We start from the raw sequence: 23,524 nt of genomic DNA, 5'->3' as shown, positions 1-23,524 counted from the left end.
TAAGGTTCTCCATTCTCAGGTCAGGAACTAAAATTCCACAGAACTTGCCTCATGTCTTTAATCCTAGCTGGTAAGACATTGTTTATTAGTAGGTTGAAACTGTGTTATTCATACCTGGATCCTCAGCAACCAGCACACTATCTGACACAAAGCAGACCCTAGGTAATTGTTCTCATGGGCTCAGAACCAAGGGTAGGAAGACAATCATTAATTGACTACAACAACAGCCTATCCGGTTTGGCTCAGTGGATAGAGCGTCGGCCTTCGGACTGAAGGGTCCCAGGTTCGATTCCGGTCAAGGGCATGAACCTTGGTTGCGGGCACATCTCCAGTAGGGGGTGTGCAGGAGGCAGCTGATCAATGTTTCTCTCTCAATGTTTCTAACTCTCTATCTCTCTCCCTTCCTCTCTGTGAAAAATCAATAAAATAAATTTTTAAAAAATTGACTACAACAACAGATCACAAATTGAACCCCAGCCTCAACTTCCATGTCTAAAAGGATCTCTCAGACACATAATAGGTGCTCAAGGTTATATAAATTCTATAAGGACAACAGGTCTTGCTCATAACCATATACAATCTCTTACAATGTTTGGCAAATAATAGGTACTCAAAAAGATTTGTCAAAAGAATGAATGGCTGCCCCAGCTGGTGTGGTTCAGTGGTTAAGCCTTGACCTATGAAGCAGGAGGTCACTGTTTGATTCCCGGTCAGGGCACATGCCCTGGGGTTGCAGGCTAGACCCCCAGTAGGGTGTGTGCAGGAGGCAGCCAATCAATGAATTCTCTCTCATCCTTGATGTTTCTACCCCTCTCCCTTCCTCTCTGAAATAAAAAATATATATATTTAAAAATATATATACTAGGTGTACCGGTTAATAATGTGGATTTTTTTCAATAGATGGGGTTACACATATGTTGATGTATATGCAATTTGATATGTATGCTATTTTGTTGTATTGACAACAAGCTTCACAACTTCATATGTCACCCAGTGACTGAGCCCCGCCGAGGACTCAGCAACCTCCCCCTTTAGCCCCCCTCGCTTCCCGACGCTCCGTCCCTCCTGCCTGCCTTCTCCCGCCGCAGCCTTCCGCAGGCCGTTTCCACTGAGGAAAAGGAATCGTATTGTATGTCCGCTATCCAGAACCTCCACTCTTTCGACCCCTTTGCTGATGCAAGTAAGGGTGATGATCTGCTTCCCGCTGGCACTGAGGATTATATCCATATAAGAATTCAACAGAGAAACGGCAGGAAGACCCTTACCACTGTCCAAGGGATCGCTGATGATAAAAAGAAACTAGTGAAGGCCTTTAAGAAGAAATTTACCTGCAATGGTAGTGTAATTGAGCATCCAGAATATGGAGAAGTAATTCAGCTGCAGGGTGACCAGCGCAAGAACATATGCCAGTTCCTCGTCGAGACCGGACTGGCTAAGGACGGCCAGCTGAAGGTTCATGGGTTTTAAGTGCTTTTGGCTCACAGAGGCTTAAGTGAGGATTTCTTTGCAATGAGTAGAATTTCCCTTCTGTCCCTTGTCACAAGTTTAAAAACCTCACAGCTTGTATAATGTAACCATTTGGGGTCTGCTTTTAACTTGGACTACTCCTTCATGCAATAAACTGAAAAGAGCCATGCTGTCTAGTCTTGAAGTTCTTCATTTAAACAGAGGTCAAGCAGTGGGCGCCTGGCAGTGTCCAGCCCGAAACAGAGCAATACTGTGATGTTTCAGCCAAGTCCATGTCTGGCCAAAGCTCCTCACCAGAGTTCCCTGCCCTCAGAGAATGTCACCACCTGAACTGCCTTCAGTGGTGAAGCTGAGAGGAGAGGGGTAAGGCAGCAGCGGCATGTGTACCACTAGAGGGAGCCTTCCCCCGTAGTCAAAGATCTACACCTGACTAGGTGGATGTAGCTTAGAGCAGCCTGCCACCTTCCCTCCAGTGAGGTGTAAGGACTTCTGGCTTGCCACCAAGGTCTTTTTGACCAGACATATCCTAGCTAATTGTTGTCCAAACACCATAATTTGAGGCCAACCTTCTATGCGAGTTAAACTTTTGACAAGGGAACAAATTTCAAACTGAAGTGTCTGTCAGTCATGTAGCTAGAGCTTACAACTTACTAGCAACAGCTGCCCAATGCCATGTGAAGTAAGAAAAATTATTTTTTGGGTTTTTTTCCCCCTCCTTCAGTTTTAATGGTATGTATTTAAATCCTTATTTAAATAAAACTTGTTTTCAGAAAAAAAACTTCCATGTCAAATTTTCTGAAGGTGTTAACATCATAAATATTTTTAAACATAAAAATGTCGAGTTTCGTGCCCAAAAAAAGAGCATTTGCAGGAAGTTTTAATTCATTATTTTGAAGAAAAGTGCTGCTAAAAGTTATCGTATACCTTGGGTGAACATGCTCCATCTCAAGATACTTGTGAACGCTAGTTTAAACGCTTTAAAAGTGATGATTTCGCCCTAATTGGTTTGGCTCAGTGGATAGAATGTTGGCCTGCGGACTGAATGGTCCCAAGTTTGATTCCATTCAAGGGCATGTACCTTGGTTGCGGGCACATCCCCAGTAGGAGGTGTGCAGGAGGCAGCTGATTGATGTTTCTGACTCTCTATCCCTCTCCCTTCCTCTCTGTAGAAAATCAATAAAATATATTATTTAAAAAAAAGTGATGATTTCTATGTGAAAGACAAAGAACATCCAGGTCAACTGAGAAAAGTTTGAAGACCAACAATTACAAGCATTATTGGATGAAGATGCATGTCAAACTCAAAAACAACTTGCAGAAAGATTAAACGTTGCTCAGCAAACAATTTCTGATCGTTTACAAGCAATGGGAAAGATTTTAAAGGAAGGAAAATGGGTGCCACATCAACTGAATGAAAGACAAATGGAAAACAGCAAAGTCATCAGTAAAATGTTGCTTCAACAGCACGAAAGAAAGTCTTTTTTTGCATCGAATTGTGACTGGCGATGAAAAGTGGATTTATTTTGAGAATCCCAAATGCACAAAATCATGGGTTGATCCAGGTCAACCATCAACATCGACTGCAAGGCAAAATCTCTTCAGAAAGAAGACAATGCTCTGCATTTGGTGGGATCAGGAAGTTGTGGTGTATTATGAGCTTCTAAAACCAGGTGAAACCGTTAATTCTAATTGCTACCAACAACAAATAATCAATTTGAACCATACTTTGATTGTAAAACCACCAGAATGGGCCAGAAGACATGGCAAAGTAATTTTGCTTCATGATGACGCACCATCACACACTTCAAAACCAGTTAAAGACACGTTAAAAGATCTTGCCTGAGACATATTAACCCACCTGCCGTATTCACCAGACCTTGCTCCTTCAGATTACATTCCGATCAACGGCACACACACTTTCTGAGCAGCACTTCAAAACGTACAAAGAAGTGGAAAATTGGGTCTCTGAATGGTCTGCCTCAAAACAAGAAAAGTTCTATTGGCATGGTATCCACAAATTACCGGAAAGATGGGGGAAATGTGTAGCTAGCGTTGGACATTACATTGAATAAAGCACTTTTGATGTTTCTCTTGAAATTATCGTGTTTTCTTTGATTACAAAATCCGCATTATTAACCGGTACCAATTAAAAATGCAGATACCGGTTAAAAATGTGGATTTTGTAATCAAAGAAAACACAAAAATTTCAAGAGAAACATAAATAAAATAAAATTATATATATATATATTTTAAATGAATGAATGAATGAATGAAAAAATGGCAGTCCTGACCAGTGTGGCTCAGTTGCTTGGAGGGTTCTCCCGTGCACCAAAGGATCACAGGTTCAAAGGTTTGATTCCTGGTCAGGGCACATACAGGGTTGGGGGTTTGGGCATGTATGGGCGGCAACCAATTGATGTTTCTCTCTCACATCGATGTTTCTCTTTCCCTCCCTCTCTCTCTAAAATTAATTTTTTTAAAAAAGAATGAATGGCAGAAACAGCTTACTAGTGCTTTCTCATATCCTATCTAATAAAAGAGTAATATGCAAATTAACCATCACTCCACTACAAGCACAAGCCACGCCCACAAACCAATCAGGAGCGAATATGCAAATAAACCCAACCAAGATGGCTATGGCCACAGACAGCAGAAGGGAGGCTTGGGTTTCCCTGGCAATGGAGGAAGCCAAGCTTTCCGCCTGCCCTTGCTGGCCTAGGCCTCCACTTAAGGCTACAAAGTTTCAATTATAGAAGATACATAAATCCCAAGAGAAATGACTGCCGCCATGGAGCAAGCAGAAGGCTTGGCTCCACTCCAGGCTACAAAGTTTCAATTGTAGAAGATAAATAAACCCCAGATACCAGGGCCTCCACTGGGGTCGCGGGGGGGCGTGGCCGGCCTGAAAACCACCACAGGCCCCTCGCCCAGGCTGCCCCACGCCCCAAGGGAACCCCCACCCTGATCCGGGACACCCTTCAGGGCAAACCAGCTGGCCCCCACCCATGCACCAGGCCTCTATCCTATCTAATAAAAGGGTAATATGCAGATTGACCATCACTCCAACACAAAAGATGGCTGCCCCCATGTGGTCAAAGATCCTGCCCCCATGTGGACACAAGATGGCCAGCAGGGGAGGGCAGTTGGGAGGAACCAGGCCTGCAAGGGAGGGCAGTTGTGGGCGATCAGGCCAACAGGGAAGGGCAGTTAGGGGTGACCAGGCCTGCAAGGGAGGGCAGTTGGGGGGGACCTAGGCCTGCAGGGGAGAGCAGTTGGGGGGGACCAGGCCTGCAGGGGAGGGCAGTTAGGGGTGACAAGGCCTGCAGGGGAGGGCAGTTAGGGGAAAACAGGCTGGCAGGGGAGCAGTTAGGCATCAGGCTGGCAGGGGAGTGGTTAGGGGGTGATCAGGCTGGCAGGCAGAAGCGGTTAGGGGCAATCAGGAAGGCAGGCAGGTGAGCAGTTGGGAGCCAGCAGTCCTGGATTGTGAGAGGGATGTCTGACTGCCCATTTAGGCCCGATCCCACCAGGATCGGGCCTAAACGGGCAGTCAGACATCACTTGAGGGGTCCCAGATTGGAGAGGGTGCAGGCTGGGCTGAGGGACACACACCCCCGTGCACGAAATTCGTGCACCTGGCCTCTAGTTGTTTCATAATGGCAAATAGAGATTGAGTTGACTGATTTGGTGCCCTCTAATGGTGAAAAAAAAAACAAAACAGGATATTTACCCTCCATCTCTGTGGATCACCTGGTACAACCAGGGCTCTACTGAAGAATCAGTTACCTTTCTTGCACAAATAAAAGACATGGAAATCAGTCTTGGTAAGATAAATAAAAGGGAGGGGTACTTGCTTTAGAAAAGTTAATTCTGACCTTAGGAGGCCAAGGTTGTTTTCATTCTGCATATCTTAATGCATGTAAGTCTTGGGTAGTGCTCATAAGGAACAATTTTCCTTTAATATATAATAGCTAACATTTGCTGTGCATTGTATGTGACAGGCAAACCGTATCCTATTTAATTCTCACAAAACCATGACATGGTCATTACTAGAATATCTATCTAACTGTGTATAATAAGGCTTAGAGAAGTTAGGAAAGTCAGCCAATGGCCCTGGCAGGTGTGGCTCAGTTGGTTGCAGCAGCATCTTGTGCACCAAAAATTGATGGGTTTGAGTCCCCAGCAGGGCATAAGCCTGGGTTGCCCATTGCATGTGGGAAGCAACCAATTGATGTTTCTCTCTCCCTCCCTCCCTCTCTCTAAGATCAATAATAAAAATATATTTTTTAAAAAAGTCACCCAATGAATAAATAGCAGAACCTGGAGTTGAACCTTGGCCATCCCACTTTAGTGTGACTGCTTCTAACCACTATGCCATAATGTTCCTAGTCTAACGTGCCCACAGCAACTGTGCATATTATTACCCCTACCCCAAAGCTATATTGCAATTATTTGTTTACATCTTTCTCCCAGCCTCTGAGTTACTCTTAGGAAACAGCCATTCATTCGCTCAACAAATATGTATTGAGTGTATGCTCTGTGACAAGTCCTGTGCTAAATTCCAAGGATACAGTAGTGAATGAGACAAATTATTGCATCCTGCACTCATGGAGCTTACATTCTAGCGAGTGAGATAGAAACAGACAAAAACAGGTAATAAGTAAACAATATTATTGCAAATTTTGGTTAATACTAATAAAGGTGATTAATGAAATCAAGACTAAAAATGTTGAGGTGAATGCAACTTTATTTTATTTTTTAAATCCTCACTCAGAAAGATGTTTTATTGATTTTAGAGAGAGAGGAGGGAGAGAGAAGCATTGATGTGAGAGAGAAACATTGATTGGAGTCTCACATACACGCCCTGACGGGGGATCAAACCAACATCCTAGGTATGTGTCCCAACTGGGAATCTAACATGAAACCTTTTGTTGTATGGGATGATGCTCCAATCAACCGAGCCACCCAGCCAGGGCAGAGGTTGATGCAATTTTAAATGGAGGCAGAAGAAATCTCTGTGACATTACATTTAAATGAATAGAGGGACAAGCCTGCAAATGTGAGGGCAAGAGTAGTCTAGTTTCTGGCTTGTGATCATCATGTCTTAGTTATCTTTTACACTAAGCACAGGATTTGACTTTTTATATATATATATTTTATTGATTTTTTACAGAGAGGAAGGGAGAAGGATAGAGAATTAGAAACATCAATGAGAGAGAAACATCAGTGAGCTGCTTCCTGCACACCCCCTACTGGGGATGTGCCCACAACCCAGATACATGCCCTTGACTGGAATCGAACCTGGGACCCTTCAGTCCGCAGGCTGACGCTCTATCCACTGAGCCAAACCGGTTAGGACAGGATTTGACATTTCTTAAGTGTCATCCAATGTGGGATGAGGGATCAACTAATTTCTTATCTCTTTGGTGTTCCTCAGACTTGAGCAGTGCTGCTTCATCCTCTCAATTCAAAACTGAAATCATGCTTCAAGACTTAGCACAAGCCCCATCTCCTCCAGGAAACTTTCCTTAACAATCAAAGCATTCTGCAGCCATAAAGAAGGAAATCTTGCCATATGTGACAACATGGATGAACATTAGTAAGGGCATTAGGCAAGTGAAGTAAGTCAGAGAAAAAAAAATACTGTATGATCTCACTTATGTGTGGTATCTCAAAACACCAAGCTCATGGAAGCACAGGGTAGACTGGTGATTGCCAGCGGCTGTGGATTGGGGGGAATGAGATGATGTTAGTTAAAAGGTACACATTTCCAGTTATAAGAGGAATGAATTCTGGGGCTCTAATGATGACAGTAGTTAACAATATTGTATGCTTGAAAGTTTCTAACAGAGTAAATCTTAAATGTTCTCACCACTACTACCACCACCATCACAATAAATGGTTGTTATGTGAGGTGAAGGATGTGTTAAATGTGTTAATTAACCTTACTGTGGTAATCATTTTGCGATATGTAACAAATCATCACATTGTACATCTTAAACTTAAGCTATGCTATCTATCAATTATAGCTCAATAAAGCTGGGGGGAAAACAACCAAAATATTCTGAACAAAGAAGACAGCAAGTTCAAAGGTACAGTACAAGAGGGCAAGATAGAGTCGGGAAACTCCAAGTAGTTCAATATGGCTAGGCATAAATTTGATGGAGACAATGGTAAGAGACAGAACTAGAAGATTGACATTCATTCATTCATTTGACATTTATTGAGTATTTACAGTGTGCTAGATACTGGGCTTATAGATCTGGTCCTTGTTTTCATGGACTCAAGGAGCAAAGAGGTAGATAATTGATAAACAATCAAAAATTGTTTTCAGCCCTCCCAGCGTGGCTCAGTGGTTGAGCGTAGGTCTACGAACCAGAAGGTCTCGGTTCAATTCCCAGTCAGGACACATGCTGGGGTTGCAGGCTCCATCCCCGGTATGGGGTTTGCAGGAGGCAGCTGATCAATGATTCTCTCTCATCCTTGGTGTTTCTAGCTCTCTCCCCCATCCTCTCTGAAATCAATAAAAATATATTTAAAATAAATGAAACTGTCCTATATTCTTCAAAAACGTTGTCATAATAGACCAAAAAAGGGTGAGATCAGAAAATGTTCCGGATTGAGAGAAAAGAAATATGACTAAATTAATGCATGATCTTGCATCAGGAAATAAACTGTTAGTATACAAAAGATATTGAGATAATTGGCGGAATTTGAGCATGAACTTTATATCATAGTATTGAATCAAGGTTAAACTTTATAACTGGACTATGATTACATGGGCGTTCATTATATTCCTATTGCAACGTTCCAGTACATTTGGAAAATGTAATAAACTGGAGAAAAGTTATTACAATAAACTAGGGACAGAATGATGTAACTCAGACTAAACTTGGTAGTAAAAACAGAGAACGAATAAATTCAAGATGTATTTTGGAGGTAGAACTGACAAGACTGGTTAATTACTAAGATGTGGTAGGAAGAAAAGGGGAAGAATCACCGGTGTAAATAAAACACTCCTGAGAGGGCGCACATTAGCTCCGCCCTTGTCCTTTTGACCCAGGCGGAGGAAGTGAGAAAAAGGAAGCGGCCCCCAACTACCGGCAAGCTTCCTGTGTGGTGTCGCAAAGAGACCGTAAAGCAAATCTGTTTGGCTCCTCCCCCATACTGGGCGGCCCTGAAGAGTGACAGAAACCAATGGCGAGCAACGCTTCGGGGCACTGGTCTAATGACTCTGGAGCTGGGCGGAGTCCTGCGGCACGTGGCTGGTTGGCGTTTTCTGGGGCTGCCCTGGCAATGTCTCTTGGGGTACCCCAGCAGGTCTTTTGGAGTGTACAGAAGGTCTGCTGAGGGGCTTCAGCTTCTGCGGAGAGGCTTCGGCAGTTCTGTCGCAGTGGGAAGAAGTACCGCCGGGTTTAAACCCGACCTGCGGGAGCCAGGCGACCCGGAGGGATGGGGCCAGCGCCTGTGGGAGCACAGCTTCACGGAGCTGCCGGCGATCTGGAGGTGGGTGAGCCATCTGGGAGGAAGGGGTGCTCCACGTGGTGGAGGTGGCAAAGCCTGACTGCTCGCCAGCAAGGAGCACGAGTGCGGGCCCCTCTGGATCAGCTCCATTCGCCCGATGCTTCCCGCCGGGCACATGGTGGCGCACCTGGAGCGCTTTACACGGGAGGCTCTCCGGCGTGTGGATCTGTGAATGGGGGGCGGGGTCCAGGGCTCCAGTGGAGAAGGTTTGGGATCCCGCTGACCAAGATTTGAAGTCTGCTCACAGTATAGGCATACCAACTGTGGAACCTCGAGCTCGCGGGACTTCTTATAAAGTGTTCGTTTTCTTCCAGGATTATTGTGAGGATGGGGTGACTTACTGAGTGTTTTCGCCAGAGCCAGTAAGTTCTAGTTCTTTCCATCACTACTTAAGCACTAATGTATATAGTGCTAATCAGGGTTAGTCAGGGCTTGCTAGCGGAGGTGGAATCTGGCAGGATTTGAATAGAGAAAGAGTGGAGATGGCATTTGCAAAGTCCCAGGACTGATCCAGCAGAATTAGAAGCACCCTGATGCATGATACCTGGAAATACAAGGAACTCAGGCGTTGCTTAGGGTAGGGCCCAGTCAGCTACTACCCCTACTGGTGCTCCTTGCTTGTGTGTCAGGTAGGCAGGGAACCCTCAACTCAAGGAGTTCTCCTAGAGCTCAGTAATGTTCTTCTAAGGAATGATTATCCTGAGTGTTACACAGTCTGACTCCCATTCAAAAGAGGGAGCAGATGCAAGTAAAGCTTTTACCCATATCCCATCAGGTGGTACTTCAGGCAGTGAATTAACCATAAACATCTATGACTTCACACTGGTTTCTCCCTCTCACTGGGCACAGATGATGGAGCCAACTCTGGAAGGCACAGTCAAGGAGGGGAAGAAGAAATTTTCAAAGAAGCATACAGTGGCTGGGTCTCCAGTGGAGGGTCTCCTGCAGCCAGTGAAGCTTAGCCGGGCAGAACTGTACAAGGAACCTACCAGCGAGGAACTGAATCGCCTTCGGGAGACTGAGAGCCTGTTCCACTCCAGCTTGCTTCGTTTACAGGTACTGTGTGTGGCTGGGGCTTAGCTGAGAGGGGCAGACCTGAGATCCTGAGGATAAAGGACTCTCCCTACCCCTTCTTATAGGTAGAGGAGCTACTAAAGGAAGTGAAGCTGTCAGAGAAGAAGAAGGAGCGGATTGATGCTTTCCTACGGGACGTCAACCAACAGATCATGAGGGTGCCCTCAACCCTTGAGACAGAGGTAAGACCGGTGGTATAGGACACTGGAAACCCAGAAGAGGTCCTTAGTGGGAGCATCTGAAACAGGGGCCTTGCTGTTCTCTGTAGAGGTTGGTGCCAGGAACCTTATTCTCGTAGCCAGGAGGCGAAGCTGGGAGTGTGATTAGTCACGTGTTCATTCATTTAGCAAATGTTTACGTGCCTTGCAGTAGTTGTGTTCTCAGGCTGCGTCAGTGTACAGAGCAGCCTGCTTTAGTGTTGGGGTCATGGACAGTAGGTAATAAGCATGACAAGTAAACTACATGGTAAATTAGAAGGTAGTAAGCACTATGAAAAAAAGAGAAAAGTAGGCCGAAGTAAGGGGATTATGGGAATATCAGAGGATGGGAGTGGTTTGTGATTTTTTTTAATTAAAAAAAATTTTTTTAAAGAGAGGAAGGGAGAGGGAGGGACAGAAACATTGTTGAGTGAGAAACATTGATCAGATGCCTCCTACGCAGCCCCCACCAGGGATCCAGCCCACAATCTGGGCATCTGGGCATGTGCCCTGACCAGGAATCGAACCTCAACCTCCTGGTTTATAGTGATGCTCAGCCATTGAGCCACACTGGCTGGGTGCCATTTAGATATTTATAACATCATTTTCAGGCCATACAAAAATATCAACTTAAAAATTAGCCTGCTATATTTGGTCAAACATTTATTTTAAAAATATGTTTTTATCAGAGAGGGAAAGATAGAAACATCAATGATGAGAGAGAATCATTGATCCACTGCCTCCTGCTTTCCCCCTACTGGGGATCAAGCCCACAACAGAGCATGTGCCCTTGACCAGAATCAAACCTGGGACCCTTCAGTCTGCAGGCCGACGCTCTATCCACTGAGCCAAACCAGCTAGGGCTAGTCAAACATTTAATTAACTCACCCCTAATGCCTTGGCAGTACCAGACCAAATGATTTTGCGGGACTTAAATGGCCCATGGGTCGGACGTTCCCCACCCCTACTCTAAAGTCAATAAATACAAATTTTAAAAATACATAAATAAAATTATTTAAAAAGTAGAACAGAGTGGGACATAGGTGAAATCAGGGAAAGAACTTAGGAACCTCTTATGCAGTGATCACTAAAAAATGGTGGTTTAGAGATGTGGCCATGTCTGGATGTCTTTTGAAAGTGAAGTGGGGCCAAAACCGGTTTGGCTCAGTGGATAGAGCGTCGGCCTGCGGACTGAAGGGTCCCGGGTTCGATTCCGGTCAAGGGCACGTACCTTGGTTGCGGGCACATCCCCAGTGGGAGGTGTGCAGGAGGCAGCTGATCGATGTTTCTCTCTCATCGATGTTTCTAGCTCTCTATCCCTCTCCCTTCCTCTCTGTAAAATATCAATAAAATATATTTTAAAAAAAAAAAGAAAAGAAAGTGAAGTGGGAATTCTTAACAGATGAGTATGGTGATATAAATGTTTTTGGCCTGAGCAGCTAGTATGGAATTGCCTTCATGGAGAAGCTAGTATGGAATTGCCTTCATGGAGAAGATGTGTTTACAAGAAGATAAGGAGTTTGGTTTCAAACATGTTGACGTTTTGTATTTGAGAGGTGTACTAGACATCCAGGGGATGTGTTCAATCAAATCAATATGTATCACTGTCTCTGTCCCCACAGCTGACTGACCAGGCATGGCTCCCAGCTGGAGTTCGAGTGCCTCTCCACCAAGTGCCCTATACTGTGAAGGGCTGTTTCCGCTTCCTGCCCCCAGCCCAGGTCACTGTTGTGGGCAGCTACCTTTTGGGCACCTGCATCCGGCCGGACGTCAATGTGGATGTAGCATTGACCATGCCCAAGGTGAGGTCCAGAGTTCAGGGGATGGAATGGCCTGCTACTGTACTACTTACAAATCCCAGAGTCCCTCCCTTTTTCCCACCTGTTGCTTGTCAGTGGATTGAAATCTGAATTCTAAATCAAAAGAATAGGTCACTGCAATTGTCTTTAGAGGGCTACTCAGATGAGCCCTTAGGCCATTTGCTGTCTCTTTACACCTTTGCAAACTGAGTATGGTGTTGCTAGCCCTGACTCGGGCATTCTGGCCAGCAGGAAATTCCTGGAGTTGCTAAGCTGTAACTCTCGCCTTGGCTTCATCTGGGCCCCCAAACTCTTGAACAGTAAGTACTTAAAGTGCGTGGCCATCTCTCTTTTCTTGATCCCCTTCAGGAGATCCTACAGGACAAGGATGGGCTGAACCAGCGCTACTTCCGCAAGCGTGCCCTCTACCTGGCCCACTTGGCTCACCATTTGGCCCAAGCCCCCCTCTTTGGCAGTGTTCGCTTCTCCTACACCAATGGCTGCCACCTGAAACCCTTGCTGCTGCTGCGGCCTCATGGTGGGTGGGTGGGGACACACACACACACACACACTGGGCCTAGGGCACAGGATGGGGTGATAAATCCAGTGGGGGAAGCATAGGACCCTTAGGTCCAAAGTGAGAGTCTTGGGCCTCAAGTTTGAAGAGGAAGGTATAGAGATCTCAAATTCTGAGGTGGGAGTGCCTGGGGCCCTCAAGTAGGTACAGGGGTCCCTCTGGTTCCAGGGGCTGCAGGGTCTCAGCACCTTCTGTCCCCTCCCAGGGAAGGATGAGCACCTGGTCACTGTACGTCTCCATCCGTGCCCTCCACCTGATTTCTTCCGCCCGTGCCGCCTGCTGCCCTCCAAGAACAATGTGCGCTCTGCCTGGTACCGAGGGCAGAGTCCTCCAGGCGATGGTGAGCAGGCACTGGTGTCAAGGTGAGCTGGAGGGAAGGGTGTTGTGAGAACTTTTCTCATGGCTTTTCTTTTTGTCCCACAGGTAGTCCAGAGCCTCCCACCCCCCACTATAACACATGGGTCCTGCAGGACACAGCCCTCCAGTCCCATGTGCAGTTTCTGTCAACTGTGTTGGGCTCAGCCTTGGGGCTGAAGGATGGTGTGGCCCTTCTGAAGGTCTGGCTGCGGCAGCGAGAACTGGATAAAGTGAGTTGTGAATGGCTCAGCTTCCCTGCCTTGCTGAGTGGTAGGCTGGCTCTGAGCTTGGGCCTCTCTCTCCATCTTTTTTCAGGGCCTGGGAGGATTTAGTGGGTTCCTTGTCTCCATGCTGGTTGCCTTCCTCGTGTCCATACGCAAGATCCACACCACCATGAGCGGCTACCAGGTCCTGAGAAGTGTCCTGCAGTTTCTGGGTGAGGCAACTAGACTTGGAAAGGCCAAGAATTCCACTCACCTTGGGATCCTCTCATCTTGTCAGGGACAGTTTGGTCTCTTGCCATCAGATCGATGAACAAATTGAGTCCCAGAGTCAGTGGCAGCCACCTGGCCAGAGGGAGGGGTCCCCAGGGAGAGGAATATTTTCTGACACCCACCTTCTCTGCTTCACTTCAGCCACCACAGATTTGACCGTCAATGGGATCAGTTTATGTTTCAGCTCAGATCCTTCCTTGGTGAGTGGGGCAGGGCTGAGTCTGGGCAAGAAGACCTGAAGGTGAGCCCCAACTCTGACAGGCTTCTCTCTACCCCTCCAAGCCGGCCCTGGCTGACTTCCACCAGTCCTTCCCTGTTGTCTTCCTGGACTCCTCAGGCCGCCTCAACCTTTGTGCTGATGTCACTGCCTCCACTTATCACCAGGTACCAATGGTTCCCCACTCCAAGGCTCCCCCGATGTCCCAGCCCAGCCTCTGTCTTTTCTGCCAGCACCAGAACTCAGAAAGTCCTCTCCAAAGAGCTTAGGGCAGGCATGTCTCTTGGTCTGAGCCCTCAGGTCATGAGGGGAGAGTACAGTGGTGGCAGTCTCACAAGTGAGTCTCTGTGCCCCAGGTGCAGCACGAGGCACGGCTGTCTATGGTGTTGCTGGACAGCAAAGCTGACGATGGATTCCAGCTGCTGTTAATGACGCCCAAACCCATGATCCGGGCTTTTGACCACATCCTGCAGTAAGTTTGGGGGTGACGGGGTATGTCAGTGGGTCCTGTTTCCCTGGGGCTGCAGTGATGGGGCAGAGGTCCTTAGGCAAGTGCTCAGATTTTCCTGGTTTGGGGGGATAGAAGTGATAGAGGCCAGCAGTACCTGATTCTCCTTCTGTCCCTTTATGCCCCATCTCCAGTCTCTTTCCACTGAGCCGTCTGCAGGCAGCATGTCATCGGCTGAAGCTATGGCCAGAGCTGCAGGACCACGGTGGGGACTATGTCTCAGCTGCTTTGGGTCCACTAACCACCCTCCTGGAGCAGGGCCTGGGGTCCCGGCTGCACCTGCTGGCCCACTCTCGGCCCCCAATCTCAGAGGTGAGGTGGTATGGATGGGCAGGGTTTGTGAGTCAAAGGTGGGTTGGATTTAGGGACCCAGGAGATACAAAAGATACACCATCCATCTAACTAACAAGTGGGTTTCCAGACCAAGCTCAGCCTTTCTGCACTCTACAGTGGGACATCAGCCAGGATCCACCGAAGCACAGAGACTCTGGGGCCCTGACTCTGGGATTGCTCCTTCGGCCTGAGGGACTGACCAGCGTCCTTGAGCTGGGTCCAGAGGCTGACCAGCCCGAGGTGAGGAACCCTGAGGTCTGAGGGGTGATTTGGCCCTGTTTTGGGAGGCCCAGTATGCACATTGGATTGTTCTCATGCCACCTGGATTGAGGCTCATTAGGAAAATTTCTTTTTTTATATATATACATATTTTTTATTGATTTCAGAGAGGAAAGGGGAGGGAAAGAGATAGAAACATCAATGATGAGAGAGAATCATGGATCGGCTACCTCCTGCACGCCCCCCCACTGGGGATCGAGCCCGCAACCCAGGCATGTGCCCTGGACTGGAATCGAACCTGGGATCCTTCAGTCCGCAGGCTGATGCTCTATCCACTGAGCCGAATCAGCTAGGGCTTTCAGGGAGATTTCTGACAGAGCCCTTCTTTGTTGATCTCTCCAATTACTCCTTTACTCTCCTTAGGCTGCTGACTTCCGCCAGTTCTGGGGATCTCGCTCGGAGCTTCGGCGTTTCCAGGATGGAGCCATTCGGGAAGCTGTGGTCTGGGAGGCAAGCTCTATATCCCAGAAGCGCCTTATTCCCCACCAGGTGGTCACCCACCTCTTGGCACTGTGAGTGTTGGCATCTGAATGCCAGGAGGCAACTGTGGACTGGGGAGCCTTTTAGGAGGGTCAGGCCCAGGCTTTTGGGGGGAGCAGTTCACATCCAGCAGTGGACTCCTAGCCCCCAAAGCGTACACTGTGTCTGTGCCCCTCTTCCAGCCATGCTGACATCCCAGAAACCTGTGTCCACTATATGGGAGGCCACCTGGATGCACTGATCCAAGGCTTGAAAGAGGTAAGGGCCCTGGTTCGGAATTGCAGTCAAGCTAAGGATTGTAGAGGAGCCTGTGTGGCTGGATTGGTTGGGGTTCCATAGCCCTTACCACCTTAGCCAGGCTGCACTTCCTGGAATGTCCAGCAGAGGGGGTGCTGGCTCTGCAGCAGCCTGAGTGATGGCAGATTCCCTGGTGGTAGTGGAGTTGGTTCTACAGGGTCCTGGCCTTCTGACTGTTTTCTCCCTCAAAGACCTCCAGCACAGGTGAGGAGGCCCTGGCAGCTGCGGTGCGTTGCTATGATGAACTCAGCCGCCTGCTGTGGGGGCTGGACGGTTTCCCATTGACTGTGTCTGCTGTGCAAGGAGCTCACCCAGTGCTGCGCTACACTGAGGTGAGACGCAAGAAGGCAGGGAGCCCTTTCTCTTTGGTGATCCCCAACCCTACTTGACCCACCTAGTATTCTCCCAACTCCTGACTCTGGGCATTCCCCTTCCCAATTCCAGGCCCATTCTTCAGCCTTCCTTATTCCATAGGTGTTCCCACCAGCTCCAGTCTGGCCAGCCTGCTCCTTCCATAAGCACCTTCCAGAGCGGGACTCGCTGTTACCCCGGCCTGACAAGCCCTGTCCAGCTTATGTGGAGCCCATGCCTGGTGAGGGGGCTCTTGGGAGGGGATGAGAGGGGCTGTTCCCACCCCACGCTGCAGACTGAGACCTTGCGCTCTTCTCCCCAGTGGTGTGTCACCTGGAGGGCAGTGGTCAGTGGCCACAGGATGCTGAGGCCATACGGCGGGTTCGGGCTGCTTTCCAGCTGCGCCTGGCAGAGCTGCTGGCGCAACAGCATGGGCTGCAGTGCCGGGCCACGGCTACACACACTGATGTACTGAAGGTTAGGCTGGTGCAGGGCAGGGATACCCCTGGGGAGGGGTGGACAGATGTGTCAGGGTGCCCCAGGCAGACATGTACCTCCCATCCCATGCCCTCTTTCAACAGGATGGGTTTGTGTTCCGGATTCGTGTGGCCTACCAGCGGGAGCCCCAGATCCTGAAGGAGATGCGGAGCCCTGAGGGGATGATCTCATTGAGGGATACGCCTGCCTCCCTCCGCCTTGAGAAAGACACAAAGCAGTTGCCCCTACTCACAAGTGCCTTGCATGGGTATGGCCCCCTGCACAGGCTCTTCTGTCTGTAGACCCATTTCTGCCCCCATTCTGTTCTCCTGGCCTGCCTGCCTCTCTGGGAGGCCAAATGGCGTAATATTTAGGGATATGCGTTCTGGTGTCAGGCAAATTCTAAAATCCTGGCTTTGCCATTTCACTGGCTAAAAAAAAATCCCTTTCAGCCAGATTCCCCCTGGACCTTACTCTTCTCATCTATAAAATGGGAGTAATGCTAGGACCAACCTCTTGGGTCATTTAGTTAGGAAGGCATGAGGTCATACGTGTAATGCATTAGCACAGAGCTAGTGTTGGGTGAAGTTTGAATAAATAGTGGCACTAGGGCTGAAACACTGTTCTTGGGCCCTGAGTGCTTGAGTCTCATTGCCACTCCCTCTTCCCCTTCCTCCCCCCAGACTCCAACAGCAGCACCCAGCCTTCTCAGGTGTGGCTCGGCTGGCCAAGCGGTGGGTGCGTGCCCAGCTCCTGGGTGAGGGCTTCACTGATGAGAGCCTGGACCTGGTGGCTGCTGCTCTTTTCCTGCACCCTGAGCCCTTCACCCTTCCCAGGTGATTCCCTCTGCCTTTTCTCTAGCCAGGAAGTTCCCCTTGGGGCCAGCTTTTATCCCTTGTGCTGTACCTTCAGTCCAAATGGGAGAGGGTGGCTGAGGCATGTGACAGAAGGGGTTCTGAGACGTACCCTCAATCTATGCCAAGGGATCTAGCCCCTAGACTGCAGGAAGCTTGGGGATGTGGGGCTGGGACCCACTTTGCTCACTCCTTCCTCTCAGCTCCCCCCAGGTGGGCTTCCTTCGGTTCCTTTTCCTGGTATCAACCTTTGATTGGAAGAACAACCCCCTTATTGTCAACCTCAACAATGAACTCACTGGTAAGTGGTAGGACTTTGTGGATTGCAGAGTGTGGCAGGCAGGGGTTTTCCTGGTCAATCTGTTAGGTTTTCCCTGTACCTCCCCTGTCCCAGATTGCTACACTTGACCCTGGCTGCCTTGGGGTGGGGAATTAGTAGGAGGGAGAGGCCCAGAGCAAGCCTTTAGGGAACTCTGAGACTCAGAGATGTGATTTGGCCATGCGATGACCAGAAACAGTGGACTGGGGGTAGTAAGCAGGCTACCTGGAGGGCTGTGAAGGAGAGAGGAGAGTGGAAGGGGGACTCTAAACACCAGGTGAGGAGTCTTGTGTGGTAGGGAACAGGGAAGGGTCAGATTAGAATAGATGCCCACTGCCCTGGGTGGGTAGCTCAGTTGGTTAGAGCATTGTCCCAGTATACCAAGGTTGTGGATTCTATCCCTGGTCAGGACACATACAGGAATCAGCCGATAAATGCATAAATAAGTGGGACAGCAATCTCTGTCTCTCCCTCCACCCCCTTCCTCTCTCTTAAAAAAAAAAAAAAAAAAGTTGCCCAGACCTCTTGGGGGTAGGGTGGGAGTGATGCTTTCTGGTTGTAATATGAGGAGCTCCTGGTCCCAGCAGAGAGGAAGGTGTCAGCTTTCTAATCCCCCAGGTGTGTGGGAGCTTGCGGTGGGAGGGGGCCAGGGCCAGGCCTCAGCTTGCACAGGCCCGGAAACCAGATGGGTGCCAGGCAGTGGAAAATTCTTCCTCTGGGCTGAGGCTAGTAGTTAACGCCCTGCTTGACTGAGACAGATTCCGTGTCCCTTTCACCGCTTTTGCCACCTGGAGGTGCATTGGAACGTCCTTGTGATGGGTAGCTGCTGGGTGTACAGGAGGAGGACCTGGGGCGGTAGAGGGTATCTGGGGGAGAGGAGGAAGCTGAGCCAGGATTCCCTCTTGTCCACAGTGGAGGAGCAGGTGGAGATCCGCAGTGGCTTCCTGGCAACTCGGAAACAACTCCCCATCATGGTCATCATTACACCTCAGGATCGCAAACACTCCATATGGACACAGGATGGACCCTCACCCCAGGTTCACTCCCATCTCTGCCCCCAAATGTGTGGTTTTCTCCCAAGGGAAAAGCAGGCCTAGCCTGAGCTAAGAGAGACCTGTGGTCAGGTCAGACTTATGTGATACATGTGTCCCCCCAGATCCTGCAGCAGCTTGTGGTCCTGGCAGCTGAGGCCTTACCGATCCTAGAGAAGCAGCTAATGGATCCCCGGGGGCCTGGAGATATCAGGGTAAGCCCCTGACCAGGACTGACTCCAGGGGCTCTGGGGATTCCACCTTTGAACCTGGAAGTCCGGAGTTCTAGGAGCCCTCAGAGGATGCCCAGTCCCCTGTTTGTTGAGATTGAAGCTGCCCAGGGTGACTGGCAGTGGCGGGGCCTAGAGGAGAACCGGGGGCCCAGCTCCATCCAGGCCTCATGCTTCCAGCCTATGCTCCTTGTGCTAGACCCAAGCTCGCACCAGCTGGCTCTTGTTTCTGCCTTCACATGAGCATTCAGGCCCATAATGGGTGATCACATCAAGGGGGAGAAGTCAAGGTGGACATGTAGAAAGGTTTGTGGTCAGTTCTGAACTCTTCAGCGGGCACTGTTGACCCTCCCTGTCCTTTCTCAGACAGTGTTCCGGCCACCCTTGGACATGTATGATGTGTTGATCCGCCTATCTCCCCGCCACATCCCCCGGCACCGCCAGGCTGTGGACTCACCAGCTGCCTCCTTCTGCCGGGGCCTGCTCAGTGAGCCAGGGCCCTCGTCCCTGATGCCTGTGGTGGGCTACGATCCTCCTCAGCTCTATCTGGCACAGCTCAGGGTAGGTCCTAAGGGCTGACTGACCCTGGGGAGGGGACATGGAGGTGACTCTGTCCTGTAATCTTGTCTCTGTCCTGCTCTTTCTTAGGAGGCCTATGGGGACCTGGCCCTTTTCTTCTATGACCAGCATGGTGGAGAGGTGATTGGAGTTCTCTGGAAGCCCACCAGCTTCCAGCCCCACCCTTTCAAGGTGTGCTGGCTGGTGACAGCCATCTGCTCCTGAGTGTGTGCATATGGTTCCCTGTGGGCGTGCGTGTCTGTGTGTGGCCTGCTCCAGGAGTGACCCTGTGTCAGGTGTGACGTGTATGTGTCGGTGTCTCTAGGTGTGTCTTTGTGACACTTCATTTCTCTGATTCCCACAGGCCTCCAACACAAAGGGGCGCATGGTGGTGTCTCAAGGTGGGGAGATGGTGATGGTGCCCAATGTAGAAGCAATCCTGGAGGACTTTGCCATCCTGGGTGAAGGCCTGGTACGGGCTGTGGAAGCCCGAAGTGAGAGGTGGACTGTATGAGCTCCAGTTTCAGGAAAAACCTGTGGATGGACAGCAGGATTTTAGACCTCTGGAGCAAGGTGTCAGTGGTGGGACCTCCACCCTCGTTGCATATGGACCTTCCATGGAGAGCCTGATGACTTGAACACACTGAATCGTTCCCTGCAAAAGTCCTGCCCCAATTCTCTGTCTAATGCACCAGTACTGGGGCAGGGGCCATGATGTCCTGTGGAGTCCCCTGGACCTGACTGAACTCCCAGAAGTTGAGGCCGACGGAACTGAATGAACCCAGGAGTTCCGTCCATCTGTCAGCCCTGGCCTGGGACTTCCTAGGCTGCTCCCAGAAGCCTGGAAAGGAGGGCATGTGCCCAGGGCTGGGACTCGGTCCCCTTCCCATTGCCAGGATATGTGCCTAGACCTCTGCATGTCCTTTGGTGCATTATTGGCCTTTACATGGGGCCCAGAGCAGATGTGGCACTTCCTGCGGGTCAGAGCACCAGCACTGAGCAGTGGAGTGGGGCTGGTAGATAACACTGAAAGGGCATCATGCCTTCCTGTGTTGGTTCTGCTGCTTTCCAGGGTGGGACCTGGAAAAGCAGAGGACAGGAAGAACCTTATGTGGGTGAGAGGTTGAGGGGGCTGGTCACTCCCCCACCCCCGCAAGTCGAGGAGAGATGCAGAAGCACAGAGTGCTGCCCTGGCCTCTCAGTGTCCAACACCCTCCACCTCTGCTTCTGCCCATTCATGTCACGGACCACCCACATTGTGCCGCGTGGGGGTGCCTCGGTGAGCCAGACCAAGTCCTGCTCCAGGAGCTCCAGTGCTCTGGGGGAGGATGCTGCTTCCTTTCAGCCTGATCCATACCTCCGTACAGCAGCCCCTCCCTTCTCCATCTCCCCTAATCTTGCTGTTTTTCTAGACTCAGATCAAAAGTGCCTCCTCCTTAAACCCTTCCCTCACCCCGGCCGAGAGGCTCTTTGCCTCTAAATTCATTGGAGCAGTTATTGTGCTTTGCCATCACTAACAGCACCACAAACTCTTCTGTTGTCTTAAATTCTGGTTTAAAATTAAATCATTTAATTTTCTCATGTTCTTGGCTTGTCTACCTTTTTCTTGGGGTTTTAACCTTGTCTCATATGTAAGCTCTTTGGGGGCAGGGAGCATCTTATTTACGGGAATTTGGTCATACACTCCTACAAGCCCTATGAAGGACGTACTTTCATTTACCTTATTTTCTGAAAGACGGAACAGGTTCATAGGTAGGCCAGGGCCTGTTTGTGGAGGAGGGACTTTGATGCCTGTCTATGGGGCTTCATCCTCAAGATGATAAGCCACATAGGGGAACTCTGGTCTCCTAGTCTTTGTGAACCCATGCCAGCCCTTACCTGTCACTCATGGGACAGTGGGACCTATGGTTGAAATTAGCATAGCAAATACATTGGCTTTAAAATACATACATATATATTGATTGATATCAGAGATGAAGGGAGAGGGAGCAAAAGATAGAAACATCAAAAATGAGAATCAGCCGAAACCGGTTTGGCTAAGTGGATAGAGCGTCAGCCTGCTGACTAAAAGGTCCCAGGTTTGATTCCAGTCAAGGGCATGTACCTTGGTTGCGGGCACATCCCCAGTAGGGGGCGTGCAGGAGGCAGCTGATCAATGTTTCTCTCTCATCGATGTTTCTAACTATCTCCCTCTCTGTAAAAAATCAATAAAATATATTTTTTAAAAAAATGAGAATCATTGATTGGCTGCCTCCTGCACGCCCCCTACTGGGATAGAGCCTGCAACTGGGTCATGTGCCCTTGACCGAAATCGAACCCGGGACCCTTCAGTCCACAGGCCGATTCTCTATCCACTGAGCAAAACTGGCTAAGGCCATTGATTGGCTTTGTAAGATAGGGTCTACATCTCTCCCAGTGATGTTCATTCATGAACTCTACACATCAGCAGCCAGGGTTTATTTTCTGTGAAAGCTTCAGGCCTGTAGCTTCCGACCCTTTCCACAAACCCAGTTTTGGATTATCCCAGTGAAAGCAGGGGTCAGTACCCCAGGCAAGACTGTGTAGCAGGTGGCTTCAAGAGGTGCACACGCCAATCCCACTTTGGAAATAAGCCCCGGCCCTGCTACCTTCCCAAGTGATCCTGGGCAAGTCACTTCCTCTTGCTGGGCTTAGCCTCTCTTTAAAATAGGCATGATAGCCAGGCTGGCGTGGCTCGGTGGTTGAGTGTCGACCTATAAACCAGGAGGTCACAGTTCTATTCCCAGTCAGGGCAGGGAAGCGTGCAGGCAGCTGATCAATGATTCTCATCATTGATGTTTCTATCTCCCTCACCCTTTCTCCCTGAAATCAATAAAAATATTTTTAAAAAATTAAAATAGGCATGATAATGGCTTTGTCAGGTACCCCATGTGGCTAGGGAAGAGGACCGAGAACTCATAAACCCAAGGAGCTGCACCATCCTTTCTGAACTCCTTGATCCAGCTTAAGGAGTGGGGTGGGAGCAGGGAAGGGGGAAGCAGGAAGGCCAGGCTCCAATTTCAATCCCTCACATTGTGCTCCAACCTGTTTTCCACAGATTTTCTCTGCAAGTAGGTGATGAGGCTGGTGTGGTCTAAGATTATTTCACTGGAAGGGGATGGGGGCATGAGGAGCTGGAACCTCAGGGAAAGAGAAGGAACTTCCGTGTGAGCAAGGTTATGCAGGGTGATGTAGATGACACATCCCCATGGGTGCATCTGCTTCTGGGCCTCTGCCTTTTTACCTTTGCAGGTGGACGCGGGTAGGCTGACGGGAGGAGGCTGGAACTCTGGTTCCTACCTGCAGCTTTAAATGGCTTTAATAAAGCCTTCCCCTTCTTGTGGCTTCCGTTTCCCCAATTCTTGCAGAACTAAGCCTCTCTATAGAGTTGCATTTAGTGAATTCTCAGAGGGTCATCCCTTCTGTCTGTGGTATCCAATAACCTTCTCTAAACCAGAATCCTTTTAGCTAAAGACCCTATTTTTCTCTGCCCAACTCCTTTGGAGAAAAAGAACAAGATTTCCAATCCTAGGGGGTCCTTGCAGCAAGTGACATTCAACAAAGTCCTGAGGGTGCTTGCTTACTGACCTATTGTCAGATTTGGTCTAGCTCAAGCCCGCTCCGCTTCCCTCCCCCTCCCCCATAAATATACACATAACCGGTCGCTTTGTGAGTCAGAGATTAATCCGGGTGAGCCATAAAGGGGAGGGGAAGCCTGGGAACGTGAATCATCCCTACCTTTCTCAGGAAAGGCCAGCCTGCCCCTTCCCCGAAGAAGCAGCTTGTGGAACTAAGGGGGACCAGCAGGTTCCAAACCCAGAGAGAGACACTTCCCTCTCCCACTTCAGTTTCTGGAAGGGGATGGGGAGAATAATTTTTCTGGTTTGCATGGGGCCCAGAGAGGTGTATGAACTTCCAGGGTCACACAGGAAGTAGGGAGTGGAGCTCCAGAGAATCTAGGTGTCCTGGCTCCAGGCCTTGCTGCTGAGTCTGAGCTTTCTTAGGGCAAGGAGTGGGGTGAGGAGGAATAAAGGACTAGAGAGGCCTGAACAATGGGGCAGGGAGGAGTGAAAAGCTTGGCCCCCT

The 23,524-nt window shown here is 49.3% G+C and overlaps 2 protein-coding genes across 3 annotated transcripts; both read left to right on the top strand.

Moving 5' to 3' along the window:
• Positions 1 to 1,131: 1,131 nt before the first annotated feature.
• On the top strand, positions 1,132 to 1,467 carry LOC308248726 (eukaryotic translation initiation factor 1-like; the record flags this gene model as incomplete). The annotated part of the gene is made up of 1 exon (XM_080669000.1): positions 1,132 to 1,467. One exon carries the CDS (start codon positions 1,132 to 1,134, stop codon positions 1,465 to 1,467), a length of 336 nt encoding a protein of 111 aa, XP_080525126.1.
• A 7,258-nt stretch (positions 1,468 to 8,725) lies between these two features.
• Positions 8,726 to 21,005, top strand: NOL6 (nucleolar protein 6). Of its 2 annotated transcripts, XM_080668612.1 has the most exons (27): positions 8,842 to 8,970; positions 9,303 to 9,350; positions 9,838 to 10,044; positions 10,128 to 10,244; positions 11,882 to 12,061; positions 12,428 to 12,596; positions 12,841 to 12,975; positions 13,059 to 13,222; positions 13,308 to 13,428; positions 13,628 to 13,686; positions 13,769 to 13,870; positions 14,060 to 14,175; positions 14,346 to 14,523; positions 14,662 to 14,784; positions 15,187 to 15,335; positions 15,486 to 15,561; positions 15,792 to 15,932; positions 16,075 to 16,192; positions 16,274 to 16,428; positions 16,533 to 16,696; positions 17,112 to 17,264; positions 17,486 to 17,583; positions 18,514 to 18,638; positions 18,758 to 18,847; positions 19,229 to 19,423; positions 19,511 to 19,612; positions 19,785 to 21,005. In XM_080668612.1, exons 3-27 carry the CDS (start codon positions 9,838 to 9,840, stop codon positions 19,932 to 19,934), a joined length of 3,387 nt encoding a protein of 1,128 aa, XP_080524738.1. In that variant the 5' UTR covers positions 8,842 to 8,970; positions 9,303 to 9,350; the 3' UTR covers positions 19,935 to 21,005. The 2 variants fall into 2 exon arrangements, with proteins under 2 accessions (XP_080524737.1, XP_080524738.1); XM_080668611.1 differs by lacking the exon at positions 9,303 to 9,350 and having other exon boundaries at positions 8,726 to 8,970.
• The last annotated feature ends 2,519 nt before the right edge of the window (positions 21,006 to 23,524 follow it).

This window comes from Plecotus auritus, assembly GCF_963455305.1.
Source record: "Plecotus auritus genome assembly, chromosome: 5".
Taxonomy (NCBI): Eukaryota; Metazoa; Chordata; class Mammalia; order Chiroptera; family Vespertilionidae; genus Plecotus; species Plecotus auritus.
The sequence above is the reverse complement of the archived record's forward strand: the minus strand, read 5'-3'. Positions and strand labels throughout refer to the sequence as shown.